This window comes from Amphibalanus amphitrite, unplaced genomic scaffold, assembly GCF_019059575.1.
Source record: "Amphibalanus amphitrite isolate SeventyFive unplaced genomic scaffold, NRLGWU_Aamphi_draft 000392F_arrow, whole genome shotgun sequence".
Lineage (NCBI taxonomy): Eukaryota > Metazoa > Arthropoda > Thecostraca > Balanomorpha > Balanidae > Amphibalanus > Amphibalanus amphitrite.
In genome coordinates, this window is record NW_024881886.1 from 10,474 (window position 1) to 33,676 (window position 23,203).

Sequence of the window (23,203 nt, forward strand, 5' to 3'; positions counted from 1 at the left end):
GGGTCAACGACAACATTCTTGCGCCTGTGATCCGATTAGCTTATTGCACACAGGACACTTGCAAAAGGTTTATGAAAGTTGCTCCCAAAAGCAATCTGCTTAGAACGTCACTACACAGAAAACAATGATGGTCAACACTCACAAATCTGCGGCATCGAACTCACAACCTAATTTCCAGCAAGAGAAAGCACCCCATAAACTCCCCAAACAGACCAAGACGTTGCATGCAAGCAGCTGTCACATTTACACATGGGCGAAACCGTCAGCCACCGGCCACCGTGGGTTCGGCGTTACGTAAGCAGCGTCTCAGCTGCAGTGACCACTCACTGGCTGCTCCATCTGCGACAGACCAAGAGCGGGCGCCGGATGTTTGGCCGCCAGATCCGATTGTAAGAGCACCGGCGCTCTGCGGATCGGCGGGCGGCCGGCCGGCCGGCCCGGCGCGGGGGGGCACACGTGCTTGAACGGTAGCCGGCAGCGGGGCGGTGAACGAGATTTGATAAACGCGTCATTCGGTGACGGGCTGGCGCGGCGGGCGGTGGCGGCTAGAGACGTGCCAGAGGACCGAGGACTCGAGGATCGGAGGAACGACAGGACGACTGGAGGACGAAGGGAGGACTATCAGCGACTCTTACGGCAGAGGAAAGGTGAGGTCGTCAATGCATGCAGTTAATTAAGTAATAATGAACTGTGAGCAATTATCAATTAATGATAATTAACTTAATTAACGTTCTTGTGAAAATGATCAGCGTTTCCTTCATATGGCGCCGGCTTTATGTGACTCTTAGAAACGGTAATCAATTTCATTAGTTGTATACTGAACGAGCGTGTCTATATGTGAGCATTGAGCGCCTTTGTTGATTTTCAATCACTCGAAGTGTATGACTATTGACTAACTGGGTTGCTTGATGATTTATTTGGTTGACATCTAAAGCAACGTGTAGTATAATCATTTATCTTCCAACCATTTGTGTCCAGTTGCAAATGGTTGAAACAGTTGTGCATTCAGTACACGTGCAAAACACCGTCATCACTCAGCGGGATACACTTAGGTACCTACTGCGGGAGCGTCCTGTGTAGTTAGGCGCTAGGTAGGTAATGTCTTTCAGGAACACTTATTATAAGATATAGCGAGTTACCATTAAATATCTACCCAAGGCGTTTCCGCGTAAAAAAAGAACTGTTTCCATCTACCCTAACGTCGAATTCTCAGAGCATCCCATCGCATCCCAGACTATTCTTTAGTTGTAACTATTCATACGATGATGATGTGGATTAAAATATCCGGTTTCTCGACCAAATTACCCTCGGCAATAACTCTCAAGGACCCATGAATATCGAAGCTAACTAATTGGACAGAAGACGTTTTATTGTATTTTTATGAGCAGCTGCAGCGTTCTAAATCTTCGCTGGCGGACGAACCGCAAATTTCTCTGGTCGGGCCAGCTGCACTGTGATATATGCGAGCTCGTCAGGCTCGTCATTTATGTGCCATCATCGCTGTAAGCATGGCGCTATTGCAGCCAGCAAACAGGCTGGCCTAGACATTCCACGCAATTAGATACTCCAGAGACGGTTTTCACCATTCTCTGAGCACGGATAACCAGTAACTGCTCCATAACGAGTCGGAACTTCCCTCAGAGATATCTGAACATGTTTTGGAGCGCGTCCGGTACGAGAGGACATTGGAAGGGTGCAAACTGCAAAATACCAACGTAGGTATCCAAAGTGTGTGGTTACGTATTGTACAATTAGCGCTGTTTTGGACGGTATTTTGTATTTTTTAGGACATGTGTAAGCTGGCTGGTTTCCGAAGCACGAGGCACGCAACCGCGCAAAGCGAACTGGTTAGCACTGTAGTTGGGAAGCGCGGGATCACTGCATGTCCTCTACCCGCACATGGCCTCTGCCAACGTCCTGAAATTCAAGCCGCATTTAATTTTGTTTATTTGCCTAAAGGCTTCCATAACATGATTTAGCATCAGGTCAATCGGATGCAACTTGAACGGCGATGCACCATGCAAATACAGAGCGATTTAGGTTTCTCTGCCCTACCAGCTGAGAGTGCAGATGTCTCCAAACCGGCATGCCAAATGACGCACACAGATACGACTGTAAAAGGAAATGCACCACTAAAGTAAACAGCAGCTTGTTACAACTCAATCACAGCCAACTGATAGTGATCACAACTAAAAACAAGCTGTACTCTCTGCTGGACCGAAAAGGGAAGTCAAACCAGTTCTGTTTTGGGTCAGGTGAGAAGGTGTTCTTGAACAAAGACACATCCACATACGCCACATGCATATTGCATACTGTCTTCCACTGATTCATAACAGAGGCTACACGGATACTTCAGAAGCTTGCATCAAGCGTAAAGCGCAATACATTTGGCAATCCGAGCTATTACGGAAATGATCGCCATCGAACCTCCACTAGACACGATAATAAACGGGGAACGACGTAATTTGAAGGCACCGACTCCACTGACAGATTAGGATTTGGATCAGTAAGCGGCCTACTTTCGCCATCGCCGCTGAGATTTCCAGAGATGTCATGAGCCAGTCACCACTCTATAAAAGACTCCCAGAACGTAGCGTCGTAATTCGTAATAACGGCCCATATTAGCTGACGCGGGAATCACAACTGAGTCACGGTACAGGAAACGTGTGGCCAGCCTCTGTAGGCCGATCGAGCTAAACTGGTCTGCGAACCGCAGTAGGTACGCAGTCGGACCAACATTCCCCGAATTCTTGAGCTCACTTAAAATATTTCACCTCGTGGCACAAGGCATTATGCCACCGAGTAAAGGCATTTCGTATAATAACGGTGTGCTAACAACTCGTGGTTCAGCGAAAACTTCCTTCACTAAGCTCGGAAAAAATGGCCTGCCAACACCGCCCTGGCTGAGCGAATTATACCGCCAGCCTCGCGGTCTCAACTCCCAGTCCGACGTCATTGCATGCAAGATCAGCCGGCACCGTGGTCAATGAACTTAACGCTTTAGAATTCCTTGATGGGATCGCGGCGGCGCCAATTATCATTTGAAAGTAACGATGAAGCTGGCGGCGAAAGCTCGCTCTGTGACGCTAAGCGCCAGTCACGGAGCACGCTGATGGCTCTGCCGAGCGCCGACATGGCACAGCCACGTCGTTTAACAACTTATAAATAGAATCACTTCACGGGGTGTTAACTGCTGATGGGAGAATTGGGAAACATTGGGCCAGAGGTGTAAAGTATAGACATTTGTTGCATGAGAAAATATTGTAGGTAGAGGGTCAGATAATGATACACGAATACAAATAATGAGGAACGTGAAAATTGCGTCGCACCAATAATTAAATAATTCGTTCAGCCTCGTTCGATCTTCATGAGGAGAAAATCAACTGATGCAATTATCCTGGCCGGACGACGGAGCCCCAGGTCACGTGACTGGGCCATTATTACGCCTGAGTGAACGGGAACTTATCACGAGACCGTTCACTAAGGGGGATCAAGGATGACTTGGTTGTGCCGCCTTATGGGCAGCTAATGGGCTGTGACCGATGGTCGAATTGTGACCACGGATAGAGAAAGAGGGAGAGAGAGAGAGAGGGAGAGAGAGAGAGAGAGAGAGAGAGAGAGAGAGAGAAAGAGAGAGAGAGAGAGAGAGAGAGAGAGAGAGAGAGAGAGAGAGAGAGAGAGAGAGAGAGAGAGAGAGAGAGAAGGAGGAAAGGGACAAAGGCGGTGACAGAGACAGGACAGAGGGAGGGCGAGACAGATGTTGACAAAGAGAACGAATATAAATCAAAGACACTGTGAGATGTAGGCAGAGATGGGAGAAGGAGAGAGGGAGGGACGACTAAAACGAGGACAGTGGTGTCGTTAGCGCCAACTAATGGGCGACGTTCACGTGTAACGATCCGGGGCAAACCGCTAACGACAGGCAAATTAGTCCGGTTCCGCGGTCCGAACACAAGGTGCGTGTAGGTAGGATGACGGTTCACCTCATCAGTGGCGGGCGCCCACGTCAGCTCGGAGCTCGGAGCGCGCTCCTCCTGTTGCGCAATGATAACACACTGGCTGACATCTGTGATTCAAACTCGCACATCCCCGGCACATGTTAGGATGGGGAAGTGAGGGCGTGCGAGGGAAAATATACCAAACAGACTGACAGCTGGCGATGCTTTGTGGGAAACGATAGGGGCTGTTGGGTTGCCGTAACAGGACCCCGACCCACTTGTCAGCATGAATATAATTATATTCGCGGATATTACCTTCCAATGTAGGCAATGCATATTTTTCAGCATCCCAGGACTCAAGATTCTGTTCCAATCTTAGAAATGGTGAAAGGTCAGTTGAGCGGTCGACTTTTATTGTGCAACCCTTAGAAGCATTAATGAACGAGTTTATTGACACAAGACGTTTTAGCTGTCAATGCTCACGACACATTCCGAATTCCATTTCCGCAGAAAGCCGCTAAATCCAACATCCGCTGCCTCGGTCGCATTCTCCAGCGAGTGGCAGTCAGCACAGCGCTGTGGTATAAGCACCGAGCGAGAACATTCGAGAACAGCGCTGGCTTTCATAATGCAGCTTTAATGGCACGCCATTCGGCCTTTTACGAGCCCGTTGACGAGTCGAGTCTCCTGTTATGCTTTTATTGCCGCGCTTTGTCCACCGCTGGATCGTTTTATTATTGCATCCAGTTCCTTGTAGGATCGCCGGCTCCGCGCCAAATTTCTCTGGGCCCGCCACTTCCCGGCAGCCAGATGTGTGGCATTATCCGGCGCTATTGGTCTGCGGTTTCGAAAGTGCCCGCCGCTTATTACCGGAGCTTTGTTAACAAAGAGAAGCAGCCGGCTGGCCCGCTGGCCGATTATCGTCCCGTGGGAGCTGAGCTGCCGCACCCGACGGCGGCCGTGACGTCACAGTGACGTCATCAATAGGCCTGCAGTGTGACCGAGAATGCCTCTGTTGTGTTCGGATCGGCAGTCTGGGATGACTGGTGAGCTGGCAGCCGTGTGTTGCTTAATCTGTTTATTCATGATGATGCATCCAGCGACAGCTAACATGAAGACGACGAACAACGCTTAACCTTGCTGAAGCAGCAGGACGACGAAAGCGGTGATGAATTCTCTCAATGACAGATAATCTCGTTACGGCATACCTTCTACAGCCCAACCGCCGAATTTCCTGGCCGTATGGGAACCACTTTGGTTTATATAATTACACACTAATTAGGGGCCGGCCTCTCCGCAACCACAGCTCGCGAACAAAGGACTGGCCTGGTCGCGATGCAAACACGGTATTGATTAGCCCGACGCTAAACCGGTTGCATGGTTCTGCATGCTGGAATAGGTCACCGTCTCCGAGTGGTGAATCCGCCAGCGGTCTGGAACTGATGTCAGCTGGCTTGTCGACCACAGAACCGTGTCAAACGGCTACAGTCCACAAAAGAAGTTACCGAGCGAGGAAGTTCCCTAAAAGGGCTGATTCATTCACCCAGCATGTCACGCAATCAGAGCATGCGTTCCGGCTTCTCCCTTACAAGGGAGGCGCGACCCGCCCAATTTCGGCACCTCCCTGTGCTCTGCCGCCTGAGCCCGCCTCTGGCAGAGAGCTGCCATTCGGGGCGGATGGCCAGCTCGTGACTTATCGCCTGCAAGGCTGGCTGAGCGGCCGATCTGAGCAGTTCATCGGCCCAGTGTGGGCCAACAATGGCCGGCAGACGATGTCGTGTGCCGGCCGACAAAAACCACAGGGTTCAACGTGCAGCTGAGCCGGTTAGCGGCGGCGCTACACGCCGGGCTGATGGCACCGGGCGGCGGCCGCCGTGCGGTGAAATGGGGCTCACCCCTTCAGTGCATGAAGGGAGACACGCGATGCCACTGGCACGCGACGCCCTGTGGCACCACGCGGCGCCATGCGTAACGCCACCCCACGCCTGGATGTCCCCGCGTCATATACCACACACAAAGACCGTACGAGCCGCCCCGCTGTCAACTCTGATACGCCGGCCGAACGCGCCGCACGGCCCGACACGACGCCACTCTCAAGTCGCTCGCACGTCGCTCGCACGCCGCTACATGGCATGTCGCACAACGCGGCGTGTGGTTACCAAACGGGGCCAGAGGTCGTTATCCCCAGATAGCCGATCGCGGGTATTAGCGCAGCGGAACAGACTCGGGCGGATTCCGCGGGCCGCACAGCCGCCAGCACACGGGAATTGGTGCACGATTTAACCGCCGAGGTGGTTGGCGCCGCACGCTGCACGAATGCCGCTTTCTCCGGGAGGGAAGAATCAAACGGGGTTCATGGGCCGAGAGGCACCGCGTGCAGATACCGGATTACAGGTGAAAATTGATCAGGACCTGATTAAACAGGATGTTGCGGTTATTGGATGAAGATTTGGGACAATGGGCGAAAGAATCCAATACGAAAGGCGGCTTAGGAGTTAGGATGCAGGTAAGGCACGAAACGAACATAAAGATGACAACACCCAAGCATCCTGGATTGTCCCGAGAAGTGTAAACCATGAGACGACACGTTTTGGATTAGTCTCGGCACTATCTGACACCTGTCTCTCTCCGCAGATGACCAAGCCGGCGAAGACGGCGTCAGTGGGCGGCGTTGGCGCCCCGCTGTCTCGCCTGTGCGTGACCCCGGCGGCGGCGGCGGCGGCAGCCGGAGGCGCGCCCCTGTGGCCCGGCCTGGCCTCCTTCCCGGGCTACTCGCCACTGTTTGTGCAGCATCTGCTCAGCCTGCAGGCGGCCGGCACCAGCCTGTTCGCCGCCGCCGCCGACACGGCCGACGACGAGCCGCTCAACCTGACCGTCGGCGCCGCCGACCGCGACCGGGTCAAGGCCGCGCCGGCGGGGGGCGGGGCCGAGCGCGCGGCGACCAATGGCAGCACGCCGAGCGCGCAGCCCATCCAGCGGGTCAGCCCGGCCGGCCAGAAAGGTAAGACGGCGGGGCGCGCGTCCCGGTCCTCTCGCCAAACTGTGCAGGCCCCGCCGGCACCGCTGCAGACCTCGGTAATGGATGGCCGTATAATTAACCCATCAGCTAATCAGGCCAATGCTCGTCGGGCCGGCTCCGCCCGGGCCGATCCGCCATCTGCGGCGTTAGCCATTCCGAGCACAGCGGCGGCCAGGCGTCAGGCCGGTTTTTCTGCCGTTGAATTATCTCGCTCGTCCGCTGGCGGCGCTTCATCTGCATGCGACGGAGGTGAGGTATGGCCGGAGGAGCCGAGCGGACAGCCGCCGCGCCCCATCAGGGCACGGCTGCCGGCGCGCCGCTTACGATGCGGCCGGCGGTGGGGCATGATGCACAGCCTGTTGGCGGACCAGATTAAAAACGGCAGCCGCCTGATTGGTACTTGTTCAGAGTCGGCGATCACGATACCCTGTAATGATCGCCGGTGGAGAATCGAGAGCGGCGTCAGGCGCGCCCCAGTGCCGGCGCCGGGCGGCATAAATGACTGCTGATACACCCAACGACCCATAGATGGTGGCCCACAAACTAATCGGACAACACCACCGGCTGATAGGTCTGCACACAAAAGCGTGCTTGATCTTGGTCGCCCTTGAGCGTTAACAGCGAAGATATTCATCCGCACGCCAGAGGGCAGTTTGAAATTCCCCAACAGCACGCCGCGCTAGTCTGTGGCGTGTGCAGCTGACTGCCCTCACCCGTGTCGGTCTTTCACCGATGATGCGATAGATATCCATCACCGAAACGAGCGGTGAGCAGCAGTCAACGATCTGCCGCTCCGGTCGGCTTTCTTCCCCGAACTCTCTGTCGGCGCGCGATCCGACTCCGTTGTACGCCGCCGCCTCTGAAGGGTTCGGCGTTCAACAAAGTCACGCGATCGGTGCAAACCTAACCGGCTTCCGGATGAGTCAAGCTATCAGCCTCCGATCGACACGCAATACGAGCAGAGGGCGTCGATCGGCGGCGCCGTTCGAACCCCGACTATGGGTGTGCATAGGGAGGAATGCACGGTAAGGGTAGACCCGCGGCGTACCTGCCTATTTGGTGAGACTATTCTTAAAACAGGTTTATGGCCGACACCGAACCATTCGCGGTTTTCAGAACGTGATCGAGGCGCTAAGCAAAAACAATATCCACAAACCAATAAGCTATGTTACGCGATGATTCATCACCTCAAACGATCAATCATTGCACATATGTAGTCGGCGATCCCTTCCGAGCGATGAATCACAAGCTATTGTGATGTAAGCCTCGTCACTCCTACAGCTTGCCGACTGTGCACGCCAAACTGATGCCAAACGGCGCAATTTGGGAGGGCGCTGCTGCTACCGAGAACGCCACGGCGCGTGACACTTGGGCCGACAGTTGGGTCGGCGCGGCGTTCCGCTGTTTCCCGGGATGGTATCGGGCGCCTCGGTGCGTGGTAGCGAGGTCTGCAGCTGCGGGACCGATGTCGGCCGGAGGTGAGACCGATAACCCCGCCGTGTCGCCGCTGAGGTGCACCACAGTGCGCGACCCGCGAGCGTGGGGCGGAACGAGAAAGGAAGTGGGAACGACGAAGGGCGAGGACCAGAAGAGAGGGAGCTCAAACGGGCAAGAGTGATGAGTCCATGTCTGATATATTTGTACAGCTGTCCGACTGTTGGATAATGTGATTGCAAACTGCCAAGCCCTTGTGGTTACATAATTGAAATGACCAAACACGCAAAGTCGTAGAAAAGGGATATGTTGCTGCTTTATTATTAGAAATCAAGCCGAACATACCGTGCAATAGACGGACGTTGCTGCGAAATTCTGAGAGCAGGATATGGCTTAGTCGATAAGCAGTGCGATGGTCCCAAGTTGGAGATGCCTTTGTCTGCCATGAATGAGTTCATGACAAAGGCCGGAGCCGGTTTTCGCCGAGTTCGCGGCCGTTTCCAGGATCTGCAGCTTTCTACTCTGCAGGATAAGTGCCCCTCTGATCACCCGTATATTAAATTTATGGCTTATCTATGGATAAAACTTGGCAAGTAAATACACTTATGGCGTTAGTTCTCGCCAGGCGATAAGAGGATGGATGAGATAGCTCTCACATACGGCAATGAAACGGTCCCCCACGAAGCTCACAACCACTCAGGTCGTTTGACAACACTGATTGATATGCCCCACTGATACCCTTGAACAATGGTATTAAATCAACGCCTCACCGTCGACCTATCTGCTGCCCATATTTAGAGCGAACAGTTCACCACTGATACCTACCAGAGAGGACCGATTACAGTGCCGCGCCTATATTAGCGAGGGCTCAACTGACCCCATCATGAGTCCATAATTAGAGAGCGGTCTCTCTGTCATGTAGGACCGATAAATCAATCATCACCTGGTCGCGCACAACCTTACCAGGCGATTACATAGATACTTTTGCACGTGCAACGGCTGGCGTCTGAGACCATAAAAGATGTGCCGGGAACCGAAACAATGAGCGTTTATGGTTCAAGGGGGATGAACTCAGTCTCATTAGACCGTTCCAAGAACGGTGGGCTATCGTATTAGGCTGCACATGGGGTAGATAGTTCGGTTAGAGAAACTCGGCTATCGACGGTTAATGGTATCTCTCGGGGGCTTAAACAAATAAAGGCTGCATGATTAATGATTGCCATGATCGTTTGTCGGAGCTATTTGGCAGCTTCTTTGGCGAAGAGCTGCCAAGTGGACATGGCAATGTAACAATGTGTTCCTACGTTTAAAGACCACGATTTTTTCACCTCCAAACTCCTATCTTACCATGCCAACATTCCGTCATTGCATCACGTTTACGGACAGTTTTCCCGTGACCAGTTCAGTCTGTTGAAGCATGTATCGCTTAACGAGTTGAGAAAATACTAGTGAATAATTAGCAATACAACGCCATTGCACATATATACATACATCAAACCACTCCCAGGGAACTCCGACAATCACCCGCAGACAACCCTCGGGCCTCCACCTAGCTTCTCGCAAGACGGGAAAGCCCGAGTTACCGTCGCGGATGTAAGTGGCATCGTTCGGCCTTCGGCAGATGGGTGAAAAGCCACCCATTTGAGGGGAGCGAAGCGGTTGCCCGGTGCGGTTCACTGCACCGGTGCCCCGTTTGGCGCATGGCTGGACTCGCTGATGTAAATTGCACCCGTCTAACTGGGATTTCAGTTCACAGTGAAGCGGCACAGTCCAGCCCCGCTGACGGAGATCCATGCAGGCCTGGCTCGAGGTTCAAGTCGCGGCCGATTGCAGTATGGACATGAGAGGAGGAGCGCTTTACCCCGAGTCGTCACTTCAAGTGATGTGGCCGATTTTCATCAGACACCCCATAACAGGATTATCGGATCGGTGAGACGGTTCGCAGCACTTTACACGGTTCGGGTGAGAGTGCAGGGCACATTCCGAAGAAACGATGCCGCTAAATGATACTTCAGCCGCGGAACTGCGATCCAAACACCGTTATTACTGGAATTAGCCGTCTTCGCGGCGGTGCATTGCAAATTTATACCAAGACTGCACATTGCACAATGCATGCTCACTCGGATTGCCACCAAAATTGTGATATCCGATGAGTCAGTCATAATTCTTGTCTGACAAGGCTACAAGCTACTACTGGCCTGGTCTCATGCAAATCACAGCCCAGGCAGCGGCCAGGAAAATCAGCCACATTAGCGATACAGCGCAGGTGTTCTCTCGTTTTCGATGCGGGGCCGGGCCGGCTCGAATCAACTAAATCAACCTACATTGTTGGTTTTGTGCCGGTCACTCAACTCAGCGCTGAGTGGACTCAAGTGCCTGTGTCTGAATATTGACCAACGGGCGTCCGAGCGCCAGACTACACTGCTACCATACCGATCAACCCGGGGCCCGAGCTCAGCCCTAACCACACAGCCTGCAACTGGCGGCGTCACGGTCCAGCCGCCGCCAGCATGAATCTCTGTCGCTGCTCATCTGCATGGCACTGACGATTTGGGAAGCCCACGGCGTCGTTAGCTCGCTAACAGCTGGTGGTGACAGCGCTGCGCCGCCACCTGCCCTGCCCTCAGCCCGCGTCGCCGCCGCCCGTGCAACCGCCGGCCTATTTACGGAGCGGCTCGTTGCAGAACGGCGCGCGATGAGCACCCAGACGGGCCGGCAGCTGTTCGGCAGTCGCCGCCCGTGGCGCATTACCAGCCAGCCGCGCCGGATTAGCCGCAGAGGCGGCCGATTCGGCGCAAACAGCCGCCCCGGGCCGCCGCCGAGCCGCCGCGGACCGATTGGCGGAGGGGAGCGAGATGCAGGGGCGAACGAACAAATCAACATGCAATCGCCCAATACAGGTGCAGCCAGCAGCCGACGCCCCGCTGTTTTCACCGGGTGAGACGGGTGCGCCCTCGCCCCGCTCTCATTGGCGTATTTCCCAGCAGCGCGAACGACCAGCGCGCAGTCGAGAATACCTTCTCTGAGCTAATAAGCAGGTCGGTGACTTAACCAGCCCGAGCGCCGCCTGCAAGAACGCGGCAATCACGACTGTGACAGATCTCAGATTCCAATCGGCCAAATTAACGATGTGTCGCAGGGCATGACAGGGTTTGGCCCGGTGCCTCTCCAGTATGGGCGCCTCTCCATCCAGAAGAGCACCTCCTAGCGTGGGCGACCGCTCACAGGCGCCCAAAAACAATGCGATCACGCGCGCCGCGACACCGGCCGGTGCGTTGTCTGAGCGCTGCGACGTGTCTCGCGATGTCCTGTTTTTCTCCCCATCACGGCGACTGAGCGTCGCAGCTGGGGTGGAGCTCGCGCCGCAGGAATGCCGCTCGACTCCTCCTTGAGGGGACCATGTGCCGACTGGAGAGGGTGGGAGCAGGAGGAAGAGTAGAGAGGATGGGGAAGGGAGTGGGTGGAGGGATGGGAGGGATGAATGGGTTGGGTGACGGAAAGGGGCGTGACGAGCGGGCGGAAGAGCTAGGGAAACGCCTTGAAGAACTGACAACAGGGTTGCAAAATGAATCATAACATCTCCATGTGACCTGGGTGTGATTGTGAATCCCAACAGTCGCCTCCGATGCATGATCTCTGACACAGTGATTCATACCCGCGAGCCGGCCAGGCACCTAGGAATCCGCCCTGAGTCTCGGCCTGTTCAAACCATTAGCAGCGACCGCACTTTCTACGAACATAATCGGCAATCGGCCGTCAGTGTTGTAACTTCTCGTTTCTGGTTACTGATGCGTCACAATGAGCCTCCTCTCTCGACTGCGATCACATCCGTATTCAAAACCACGTACCAGCCGGACGACGGGAGTTCGAAGTTCGACCTGATCCGTCTGGATCGTTACAAATCGCTGCCACTGCGCCACTATCAGAACGACCGCGCCAGAATGGTGACAGCGCGCATGACTAAGCTGTTTACAGATACAGCCGGCCCAAAGCCGTGCTGGAGTCGGGATGGAGTCTGGTCGGCTTCCTGTGAGACCGACCGTCGCGTCTCCAAATGAACTCAGCAACCGGCTGAGTCAGTGTTACTCGAGTCGACAGCCGAGAGTACCTTGTCGGCGATTGTGGTGCGCTGGTGCGGCGCTAAATGTAGCACTATCACGCTGATGGACTGACGAGGATCATTCGATGTCCTCGTCACGCGCATAGGTACCGATAATCGACTTTATGGATGCAGCGCCAGCGCCGAGTCGAGTCGAGGTCACTCGGGACGGGCCGTGACGTCATAATGAGGCCATGTGACGTCACCGAGATCGATGAGGCCATTGAACATTAGCAACGTGTCCGAGTGGCACTGAAACAGAGCGCTTCTTGGTACAGAGTCGCATTAGAAATGACGTGGCTGTGGGGAGGTGATTGGACGAGCTCTTTGTCCAGCATCGATAAATATGGATACTGGATCGGAATCGGTCTAATTGAATTGTCATGATTTAGCTGTAACTTTGCTATCTGGTCTGCCGTCAACCAATGTTTAACTTGTATATTGGTGGCATGCAATTGACCTCCCCAAAGTATCGAATGAATAACCCGATGACTTCACCGTGCATCGACCTGTAGTAACTCCCCCGTTCATTGTTAACTCATCGTCACTCCTCCCGCAGATCGGCCTCTGAAGAAGCGGAAGGGAGGCCCTGACGAGCCGGAGGGAAAGCGGAAGAAGGCGCGCACCACCTTCACCGGTCACCAGATCTTCGAGCTGGAGCGGCAGTTCGAGATCAAAAAGTACCTCGGCTCCGCGGAACGCACAGAGATGGCCAAACTGCTGGACGTTACGGAGACACAGGTATGTGTTTCTGGACAGTTTGGGCTGAAATTGATTGCTAGAGCTCCAAGTCGCCACCTTTCCAGGCTTTCGGTGCGCATTGAATGTGTTGTGAATGAAGTCAGGCCACCCATTTTAGCTTCATTTAGCCAGTTACGAATTTAAGCAATAAATAAGTTTCGTGGAGCGTGTTGTGTGCCAATTTCCACCGAGTTTCGTTGTGCACTGCGGACTCTCTCCCTCCCCCCTCTTCCTTCCCGTCCCGTTTCGCCTTGCGGTTCCGTCACGGCCGCCGGCTGCCGCTGGCACACAGCCGTGCTACTTGCTAGCAAAGAGCCAGCGGGCACGAAACGAGGCCTCTCGCCACCAGCCGCCCATACCGCACGCACTCGGCGACCGACGGCGGCGGCGGCGCCGTCACCATGGCAACGTGCACCTCGTCACCGCCGACGATGCAGCGTCGCTGGCGACGGAGGGAGGACGAGCGAGCTGTCCCACCCCGAGTGAGAGGGCCGCCGCCCGCCGCCGGCCAGACACGAATTAGTATCTGTCGGCTGATTAGTGGTGCACTCTGCAGTTGTGGAGAACATATCGGGAGGGCGCGGAGGAGAGCGGTTCAACTACCGGCGCCCCCGCCTCTGTCGCGGCTCTGGCAGACAGTGCTGGCAGGCCGAAACGAACAGCGAAGGCGTGATGGGAGAGTCCGCGCGGCAGGCCGTCCGTGTGTATTTTGGGACGCCGCTGACGGTCGACAGAGCGCCCCGAATGAGACGGTCATTAGAGATGTCACCGCACCGCGACGGAGCGACCCGCAGCAGAGGGGCCGGCCGCGGTGTCAAAGACGAGCGCTGGAGGCTGACCAAGCGCAGAATGAAGGAACTACAACAGCATTGTGAATCTCCTTCTGGGCATTCGATCAAAGCACGGGGCGTTAATTGTACGCACGCGACGATGGCCTTGGTCCATCCGATCGCGCCGCAGCGGAAGCTATTTCCGGACGTTAGTCTCGCCCGGGTGGCCGCACAAGCTGCTTCTATGACAAATTGTGAGAGCCGGCATTGTATAACGCAGTGAAGACGTCACAAACGTCGCACGCACACGGAATCGTGCGAATTTCGTGCTGGGTAATTGCTTAGATATATCCATTATTTTGTGGTTAGGTCGATGACTCTGTCAATTTTTACGAGTTCGCGAATGAAAAGGTCTCCGGAATACCTATAGTATAAACGTCCAGTACCTAAATCATAAGGTTAATCTCAAAATATAGGCCAGCACATTATGAAAACTCAAGTCTGCGAGACGCGGTATAAAGACACCAAGACTCAAGTCGAATATGCGAGGCCGCCAACTCTAAATCCAAAACGGGCCACATATTTTCTCAAAACGGGAACATCACCAGGTCAGAGAGACGGCTCTGGTTAGCCGTGGGAGCTATCGTGGCCCCGGCTGTGACAAGCGGTCATGTCTGCCCCCCCCCCCGCCCCCAGCCCGGTTCCGGCTCGCGTCTGCCATTACGTCAATGGGCCAGCGGGAACTGGTGATCGTCATGACCCAGATGCCTGCGTCAGACATTTCGCCGAATCACCCCGTCAACTGTGGGCTAATTGGCGTTTTAAGGTGACGCTAGAAGGGGAGGGAGGAGGATTTTTGTCTCCGGGGAGAAGTTGAAGAAGGATAAAGAATGAGGTGATAAACAGGAAAGACTCGGGTGGGTCTTCATATACTATTTGTGCGAATGTTGCGGCAAAAATAGATCCCAGCATTGTTTTGCCCTCGCCCTGATCACGCGTTTACCAATTTCAGTGGTTATCACCATGTATCTGTTAAATGTACGGTGTTAAGACTTTAGACTTAAGCGTACACTAAGTGCATTGTCCATTCCAACATGGCGTGAGAACGGCAACGTACGCTCATTACAAAACCACCACTGTTTGCAACACGCCCGAGCGTGTAGCTCTCGTTTACGCGAGCGGCGGCCCAGTTCACAAATCCCGCACTGCGCGGGGTCATAGACCTGCTCGACCGTTCCGCTCGGCCCCTGGCTTCCTGATACGGCCACACGCGCTCGTGCCGGCGGTCGCTGACGGCGGTCACGCACCACCGTTTCCCACGTCCGCTACTCGCACGATGCCAGGTGCTCTCACCCAAATCTGGCAACTCGTCCCAGCCATGGGAACGTCTATAAAAGCCGTCCTGCGACCCGGAGCATTGTGTTATGTTAGGTGATGACATAATTTCCAGAATTGTTTCGAGTTATCCTAATTTCTCCTGTTTTCAGTATCCATAGATCCTTACAAATGCCTGTTGATGCAAGAAAAACAGCGTCATCCCTCCAACGACGTAGTTGCGGGCCCGGATGGATTTAATACCCGTGCGACTGACACCACTCGGTTCGGTGCTAACCCTGCTCTGTTTTCGCCCACAGGTGAAGATCTGGTTCCAAAACCGCCGCACCAAGTGGAAGAAGGCCGAGCTGGAGGCGGCTGCTCTGAAGGCGGCCGCAGCCAAACAGTCGGGCGCTGCCGACACTCCGTCAGACTTTGCGAGTGACACCAAGGCGCCTGCTGAGGGTCTCAAAGGCTCCCCTGTCAGTAAGGCAGTCAGCCCGAGGGACAACGCTGAGTGCAAACAGCCAACAGTTGTACCGAACGTCGAGAAATCGACCGTGGTGCTGGACACAGTAGCTGAAGAAGAGAAGACTGCAGTGGCGACTGAGGGAAGCGATAAGTCCAGTGGCAGCCCGGCTGCAGTTACCCGTTCTGAAGGCAAGGCGAGCAGCCCTTCCCCTTCTGCTGCTGTGGACGCTACCAGTGGACCGCAGAATCAAGCCAGCCTCGTGGAGCAGAACCACAAAGACTCCACCCCTGCCGGGAAGAGCCCATCCCCGGCCCCCAGCTCCGATGGCGAGATCGGCAGCCCTTCGGCGGACAACAGCCGCGACTCGACCTCAGCGCCGTCTACCGGCCGGGATTCACAGACTGACGTTCCGGCTTCCGTCGCCGGTGGCGCCACCATCCAGCCGACTGCCGGGCGACTGCTGGCCAGCGCTCTCGGTGTTCCCACGGGAGGGCGCCACCGGAGCGGGATCGCCAAGCTCGAGCGGCTGGTGTTTCAGCGAGAGCGAGAGGCCGCCCTATGTGGAGAGAGCTGAGCTGGCCGGCTGACGGAGCTCCCTGGACCAGATGAGCGCGGAATGAACTCGTAAGCGAGTGGAGTAGATTCGCCGGAGCATCGCTGCCCGGCTCGACAAAATGCAGCATCAGACTGTTTATGGTGCAACTCGATGAGAGGTCGAGTGAGGGTGTTGATAACATGATAGGTTAAGTTGTTGAGTTGAGTACTTGTACTTATTGCTAACATTGTTTAAACTATACTAATCATGTATCGCCGTTCAGTAATTTCCCAGCAGCACAACGTTGTAACTGTCTTATCCTGTTTATCTGTACAAACTACAAACAAAGTTAGCTCGCTTCAAGTCTACAGTAATGGCTCTGAACTGACCCGATAAAGACAGAACAACAGTTGATGTCGACAAACTGTGTTGCATCAAACACATTTAGTTGCAATGTAACAGTATGAGAGTGAACAAAACTAACGAGGCATGAGTATGAGCTTTGTCGCGCGTACTTTCACTTAAAAAGTCCGCAAGTGAATTGTTTAGCCAACTTTATGACCTTCAGTGACCTGTTAATTGTCGTTTGTTTGTCTTATTTATGGCGCGTATGCAGAGTGAAAGTATTTCCAGCCATTTAATTTACGCATGCTGCGAGTCGCGGCCGTGAATAGAGGCGGTCGTTTACAGCGTTGTAACATGTTTGCAATATTTTGTTGTGTTGCCCAACGGCAGAGCAATAGTGCACCTAATACCCAGTGCCCAGGACCACTTGTATGACCAAGATCGCACAGTGTAACACATACATTACGGTCCCATGCTAGTAAACGTGTGTTTGAGCTTGTAAATATGCAATTTGTTAATAAATCGTATCATCGCGATTGTGTTAAAGACTAAAGTAAGACAAAACATACTTTTAGCCGGAAAACGAGCTGAGCACTGCCCCCCCCCCCTCCTTCCCCAGCGCACACGCATAAACTCACTGTTCTATCCAACCTTCCTCAAAGCAGTCTATTATATAGTCATGTCCACACATCATGCAACATTATATCTGACTGGAACGAGTCGAGTCAGACCTGCATACCTACCTACGATACGTAAAGGTGCTCAGCGCGATCAACGGGGGAAAGGTTGGAGGCACCGGGTACAAAATCATACTCAGCTGATGAATCGAAAATAGACGCCCCTGGCGGATATGAAAATTGCAATAAGTACCGCCAGAAGTAGTCTTAACGAATCCACAGCATACAAGCTCCGATTTCCAATGAGCTCGACGATGGCCTGATAAATCATATAAAACAATAAAAGAACCGCCTGGCGGGGAGTAGAAACACTACAAACACCGATGTCGCAACAAGACAAACATCCAACAACCGCCCTGCAGACCGAGGCATCGTTTAGAGAAGCACAATGCGCCAGTTGAGAGTGAACAGGAATTATAAGGAAATCGTGAACGGGGTGACAGTACAGGTCTCGGGGCAGATTACGTTTTCGATGCTGACAATGCTGAAAGAATTTTTGGAAGCCTTGGTACCGACAGAAATGCCGTAAATAGCGTGATGGAATAAATCTGACGAAGACCCAGAGAAGCTTTATTATAATAACAAACCCCAAAGGCAAAGATGGCACAACCAATTATCAATCATGGCTACACTTTCACAAATGTGCGCACCCTTACCAAGCGAAGAGTCCATCTACCAAGCAGGGTATCACGCGTCACGACGGCTTCCTTGAATACTGTAACAACAGAAATACGACCATGATTAATATGATATAACGGATTGCGTCGATGATGAACAGGAGGAGACAGAATAATCTGCATCTGACGCACGCATTTGACACGATTAAAAGCTTTAATAGACACGATTACGATTATAGACACGATTATAGACACTCAGCTAGACAAACAGACAGTCAAAAATGTCATCTGATATGAAAAATATGATGCAGTGTAAGATTAACATAAAGAATAAAGAAGAAGCACCTTAATGCTTGCACTTTCTATTTCATGCCACTACAATCACCTTCAAACCATAGTCACCAACTCACCTTATTAACAAGCCAGACTGCATCTTTCACAGCTTGATTGATAATTTGCTGCACCCTTTCTGGGTCTGTCTCATCTCTGTGCTGGTTAAAACCTTGCCGCACATGGTGCCTGTAATGTGGCCTGGCATCAGCCGGAAGCTTCTTGATTTCCCGCAGCAAGTGCCTGTACAGTGCACGACTAGTATTGACTCCTTGTGTGCCACACATCGCAAGTAGGAGCTGAAAAGTGGTACTGTTAGATAATGTGGGGAAACTGGATGGACTTTGTCTCCTAGATCATATAGACAAAACCTTAGTCCCACCCCACCAATGTCACCATTGCACCCCACAGAGTAGGTTCTGCCTCACGATATTTGTTATAGTGTTTCAATGCATGAATGCTGATGAAAATGTGTAAGCACATAACATAAGCTTTGACCAAGCAAACACCTTAGACTGAGAAGTTTATTGAAACTCCCTTCTTCATTTTTGATGCATCTAGCTCTAAGTTTCAGCTCTGTCAGACGGCAGTATACAAACAAAGTCAAACTAATTCAAATTTGAAATTTGAATTCATTTAAATGAGTACTTACACATCCCTATCAATTGCCAGCAAACAGAATTCATCATTCCTGAATGGCCAGCTACAGCTGGCATGAAAAAAAGTTAGCCCTACTTCAGCCCACAATCAATTAAGCCCTTACCAGCTCAATCTCAGCCTACATTCAAAGTTAAATGTTATACATATCCAAGCAGGGCAGCACTTAAACATGGTTGTAATTTGTAAAAAGGTTATATAAAAACACTTATGCTTTCTATATTAATTTCAATATGTACTAGATCTAGGCAGGGTCCAGACTGCAAAGCAAGGCAATCTCAAGAACATTTTGCTGTTGCAGAGGCACTCAGCCAATATGAGCTGTGTGATGCGGATTCACCTCGGTGTTGTGTGGATTAAACGCAAAGCAGGCCCCAGCATTGGCATGGCATCAAGATGAGCAGCTGCTGTGCAGGTCAATAGGACATGCTCAGCCAAGGAATAAGGTTGGCAAAGATTTGTCATCATAGCCAGTCGTTTCCACATGCGATAGGATGAGCGATAAACGATAAATGATAATTATTGCTGTTAAGTAAATCAGTTATCATTATCGTATATTGCTAAATTTTCAAAATTATCGCTCATCCACTTATCGCAAGTAACAAAAATTATGAACGATAAACGATAAAATGTAAAACGGGATGATGGAAAAATGGAAGACAATCGACAGTGTATGCCGCACGACAGTATGTGTGCGCAGCCTGTTGCCATCTGCAAAGTGTATAGATCTGCAAATAAATTTTAAGTAGGTACAAATATTTAAGCTGCATTTCTTATCACTTTTGTTATCGCTGTTAAAAACAATCATCGTTATTGTTGTATTGTTTATCGTTTCGTCATCGCTGTTAAAAACAATTATCATTATCGTTTTATCATTTATCGTTTTGTTACCGCTGTTAAAAACAATTATCGTTATCGCTTTATCGCTTTAATGCTATCACTGTTAATTTTTTGAAAATTTTTATCGCTTATCGTTTATCATTATCGCAAACCTTTATTATTATTTTATCGTTATCGCAGGACCGAAAATTAGTTATCACGGAAAGCAATGATCATAGCTGATGCTGATGCGGCTGATTGGCAGTTGGCACTACTGCCACCCACAGTAATCAGTATATAGATAACTCTGCCACCCTTTGCTTTTTTGCAGTCCAGAGGACAGGGCCCAGTTGGCCAAGTTCAGGTTTCAGTTTAGTGTCAGCTTACTTCCGCTAAATCGCAAAAGACTGAGTTCTATAGCCTAGCAGTGGATTAGGCGTATAGGAATTGAGGTGCGCCAGCACTGCCGCCACAAAATATTGGAACACTGTGTTTACACAGGACCAACTGCAAAGAAATCAAGATAAATATCATAAGGCTCGCAACATTCCGAAGCTATGTTGCTCATTTCATCCATGAAAAAGGCCAATTATACCATTAATTTTATACTCCAACGGCCAACCCCCTCACGTGTTCATCACCATTCAGTGTTTACATCGAACAGCTGATCTCAAGGTCATTGTGGGTTTCTGGTTCTGCTTGAAGGAAGAATTCATTGCCTAAATATATGATGTTTTAATTGTTTTTTTTTGTGTTAAAAATTAATTGAGGGCAATTTATTGTGTAAACAAGTCCTAAATCATTAAATTTGAATTATTTTTTGCACAAAAATATAGTGAAAATATATTTTTGCAGATTGTTTAAAATTGACGTCATCAAATTTCTTTAAACCTGTCATTTTATTTCGCTTCTTTCCAGCCCAAAAATAGGAAAACAGGTCATCAGATTCCACTAAAGAGATGAAAGGGATTTTATCCTTTTGACGTATATTTATTTTTGACCTATATTAATCATTTTATTTATTTTTGCTACTGCACAATAATTTATTTATCTCAAATATCTTGTTTAATGATTGTTTGAAAATGCAAAGCATAAAATTTTTCTTTTAAAATATATATTGACGTCATTAATTGGCGACTTAAAGCAGAGTTTGAAGCGTCTTTGTTCCGGTTAAACTATATCTATTTCAGCCACCTTGAATAGCAGTAGAGGGCCTTCTGTGTTTGGAGAGTGCTGTGTTTGCTTGGTGTTGGAAGCGAAAGGATCGGAGGAAAGCTTGGGCGGGGCCAACTTGTTATTTCGTCCGTTGTAGGTGGCGAAAATTGTTGTTACGAAGCTAAACAGTAGATAAAGTAGAAAACAAGAATGTCTATTGAAGCTCTTATTGAGGCTGCCGAATACTTGGAGAGGAGGGAGAGAGGTGGGTGTGCTGTCGATTCCTATGATTCTTTGTTGCGTTGCTTTACCTTTGCTAGGATGTTTCAATAACCATTTCTTTTTTGGTTCTTGACAATGTGTGTAATATTCAAGCATGTTCTGTCTCTGCTCGGCCAGCATTTTCAAGCACTGGTTGAGCTTGAAAGCCTACAATTCAAATTGACATTCCTTATTGTGGTAGATGATTTTGTGAGACTTTGACATTGGTTGGGGACCAATGCTTTTTCAGTATGCTGTCAGATCAAGATCAACAAAAGCCCATAGGTGTACTGGATTTTTATGATATTCTTTTGCTATTTAATTTTAATTTAGTGATTGCTGATTGCTTGCATGTTTGTTTCTTATCCGCACATATATGCGAGGACAATAATTGTAGTAGACATGACTATTTTTCAGATGACCCGAAGTGTGAACTAGTGGGTATCCCATGTAATATGTTATTACAGATATTATTTTCATTAACATTGAGCTTTTTGATTGTTGTCTGAAAAATATGTACCTATTCCAGTTGCTTATGACAACCTATTGTAATATGTTAAAGTGTAGCATGAAATAAGGAAGATGCTTCAGAAGATGTAAGTTTCAAATAAAAATAATTTGGTTAGGGTTGGTGTGATATTTGCTTTATTTTAAGAACTGTGAATTGTCATTTGCCTTGATTTCAGTGCAGGTATGTTTGTTGTAACTAGTTTATCTAACTACAGTGTCAGTGTCAGGTTCTCTTGTGCAATACCTCAAATCACCTGGCCTGCTCTAGCTATTTTGATTGGGGTAGGTACTAACAAATTTCTTATTTTTTTTCAGAAGCTGAGCATGGCTACGCCTCAACTGTGCCTATCATCATTGAATCATCTAAGCATGTCACCAAGAGGCATATGAAGTCAAGGAAGGGTGCTGGAAGCAGGTGAGCCTTTCTTGCTGGACTTCTGGTGAAAATATGATGCTAGTGCTCGATGTCAAGCTGTTATCCAATTCAAAGGAGAACTGGTGACAATCCTGTCCTTGTCTAGCTGTGTGGTAACATTGACTGGTAATTATTTTCCAGGTCAACCCACAATGAGCTGGAGAAAAACCGGTAAGTGTGAACAACTTGTAACTGATGCCTTCAGTCTTGGTGATTTCCTTGCCAATGCAGTAAGCATACTGTCCCTAAATGCTACCGATCGTAGTATACTTGTAAGAGCTTCTATGAGGTTTGTCAGTTTCTTGGTGTTGGTTCTCCCGATGGTAGATTTGTCTTTGCTGTATGTCGGCCATACCCGAGGTGGGCGGTGGGCGGGTGCCGGTCGGGCCTGGGTGGGGCGGTCCTGGCGGGGGGGGGGGGGGGGGGCTGCGTGTGCGCCGGCCGGCCGCCGAGCTCCTTTGTTGACTGAGGCGGCCGGCCGCTATTGATCGTCGAGCACATGGCGGGTCAGCTGACTGGGGCCGGACGGGGAGGGCGGGGGGGGGGGGGGGAGAGTGCGCCGACGCTGCGGCCGTCGCCAGCTCCTTTGTTTGCCGCCGGACGCTCGCCGACGCGGCGGAGACGGCGGCGACGGAGCCGGGCAGCGCAGCGGCGACTGGCCGTGCCTGCCCAAGTGCCCCGCCTCCCTCCCTCTCTCCCTCACTCCTCCCCGCTCACCCATATACCCAGTAATACCACCGGGCGGCCGCGCCGGGTGGCCAGCGGTGCTCGGCTGGCATGTGACTGACAGGTGGGGCACGACGGCGAGCTCCGCGGAGCGATATGGCCGCCGCACCCTGCCCTCTGCCTCCCCCCCCCCCACTACCGCCCCTCCCCAGCTGCAACTGCCCCGCCTCAACCCTCACGAGTGGCGTCTTCACGACCCAGGACCTTGCGGAAGGCTCTGCTTACTATGGGCGTTCCATGCGCATCGTGAGATGCTGGGAGATAACAAACGAAATAATGAAATACCAGGAAGCCATACGTCATTTATTTCGCAAATATTTTACGGAAACGTCATGGGTAGATGGTATCTACGGCCTGGAAATGGATGAG

At 51.4% G+C, this 23,203-nt stretch overlaps 2 protein-coding genes and 1 long non-coding RNA gene across 6 annotated transcripts in view; 2 read left to right on the forward strand and 1 right to left on the reverse strand.

Moving 5' to 3' along the window:
* The first annotated feature begins 352 nt into the window (after positions 1-352).
* LOC122390360 (ventral anterior homeobox 1-like) lies at positions 353-17,203 on the forward strand. The gene is made up of 4 exons (XM_043383248.1): positions 353-647; positions 6,573-6,939; positions 13,050-13,231; positions 15,636-17,203. Exons 2-4 carry the CDS (start codon positions 6,573-6,575, stop codon positions 16,359-16,361), a joined length of 1,275 nt encoding a protein of 424 aa, XP_043239183.1. The 5' UTR covers positions 353-647; the 3' UTR covers positions 16,362-17,203.
* Positions 17,204-17,301: 98 nt separating this feature from the next.
* On the reverse strand, positions 17,302-20,433 carry LOC122390353. Of its 4 annotated transcripts, none has more exons than XR_006258135.1 (3): positions 20,409-20,433; positions 18,372-18,590; positions 17,302-18,059 (listed from the first exon to the last, which is right to left on the reverse strand). It is a non-coding gene; the product is annotated as an uncharacterized LOC122390353 (long non-coding RNA). The 4 variants fall into 4 exon arrangements; XR_006258136.1 differs by having other exon boundaries at positions 20,398-20,433; XR_006258134.1 differs by having other exon boundaries at positions 20,363-20,429.
* Positions 20,434-20,990: 557 nt separating this feature from the next.
* LOC122390341 (max dimerization protein 1-like) overlaps positions 20,991-23,203 on the forward strand; it is a 37,188-nt gene continuing 34,975 nt past the window's right edge. Inside the window, exons 1-3 of the mRNA XM_043383176.1 lie at positions 20,991-21,187; positions 22,009-22,108; positions 22,250-22,279. Coding sequence (XP_043239111.1) covers positions 21,133-21,187; positions 22,009-22,108; positions 22,250-22,279 — 185 coding nt within the window. The 5' untranslated portion in view covers positions 20,991-21,132. The remainder of the gene's footprint in view (positions 21,188-22,008; positions 22,109-22,249; positions 22,280-23,203) is intronic.

What these genes read in the sequence shown, in the direction of transcription:
- LOC122390360 (XM_043383248.1), top strand. Translation starts at nt 6,573, where the DNA reads ATGACCAAGCCGGCGAAGACGGCGTCAGTGGGCGGCGTTGGCGCCCCG. An exon ending in CAGCCCGGCCGGCCAGAAAG is followed by an intron (nt 6,940 to 13,049) that starts GTAAGACGGCGG and finishes CTCCTCCCGCAG; the next exon opens with ATCGGCCTCTGAAGAAGCGG. An exon ending in TGGACGTTACGGAGACACAG is followed by an intron (nt 13,232 to 15,635) that starts GTATGTGTTTCT and finishes TTTCGCCCACAG; the next exon opens with GTGAAGATCTGGTTCCAAAA.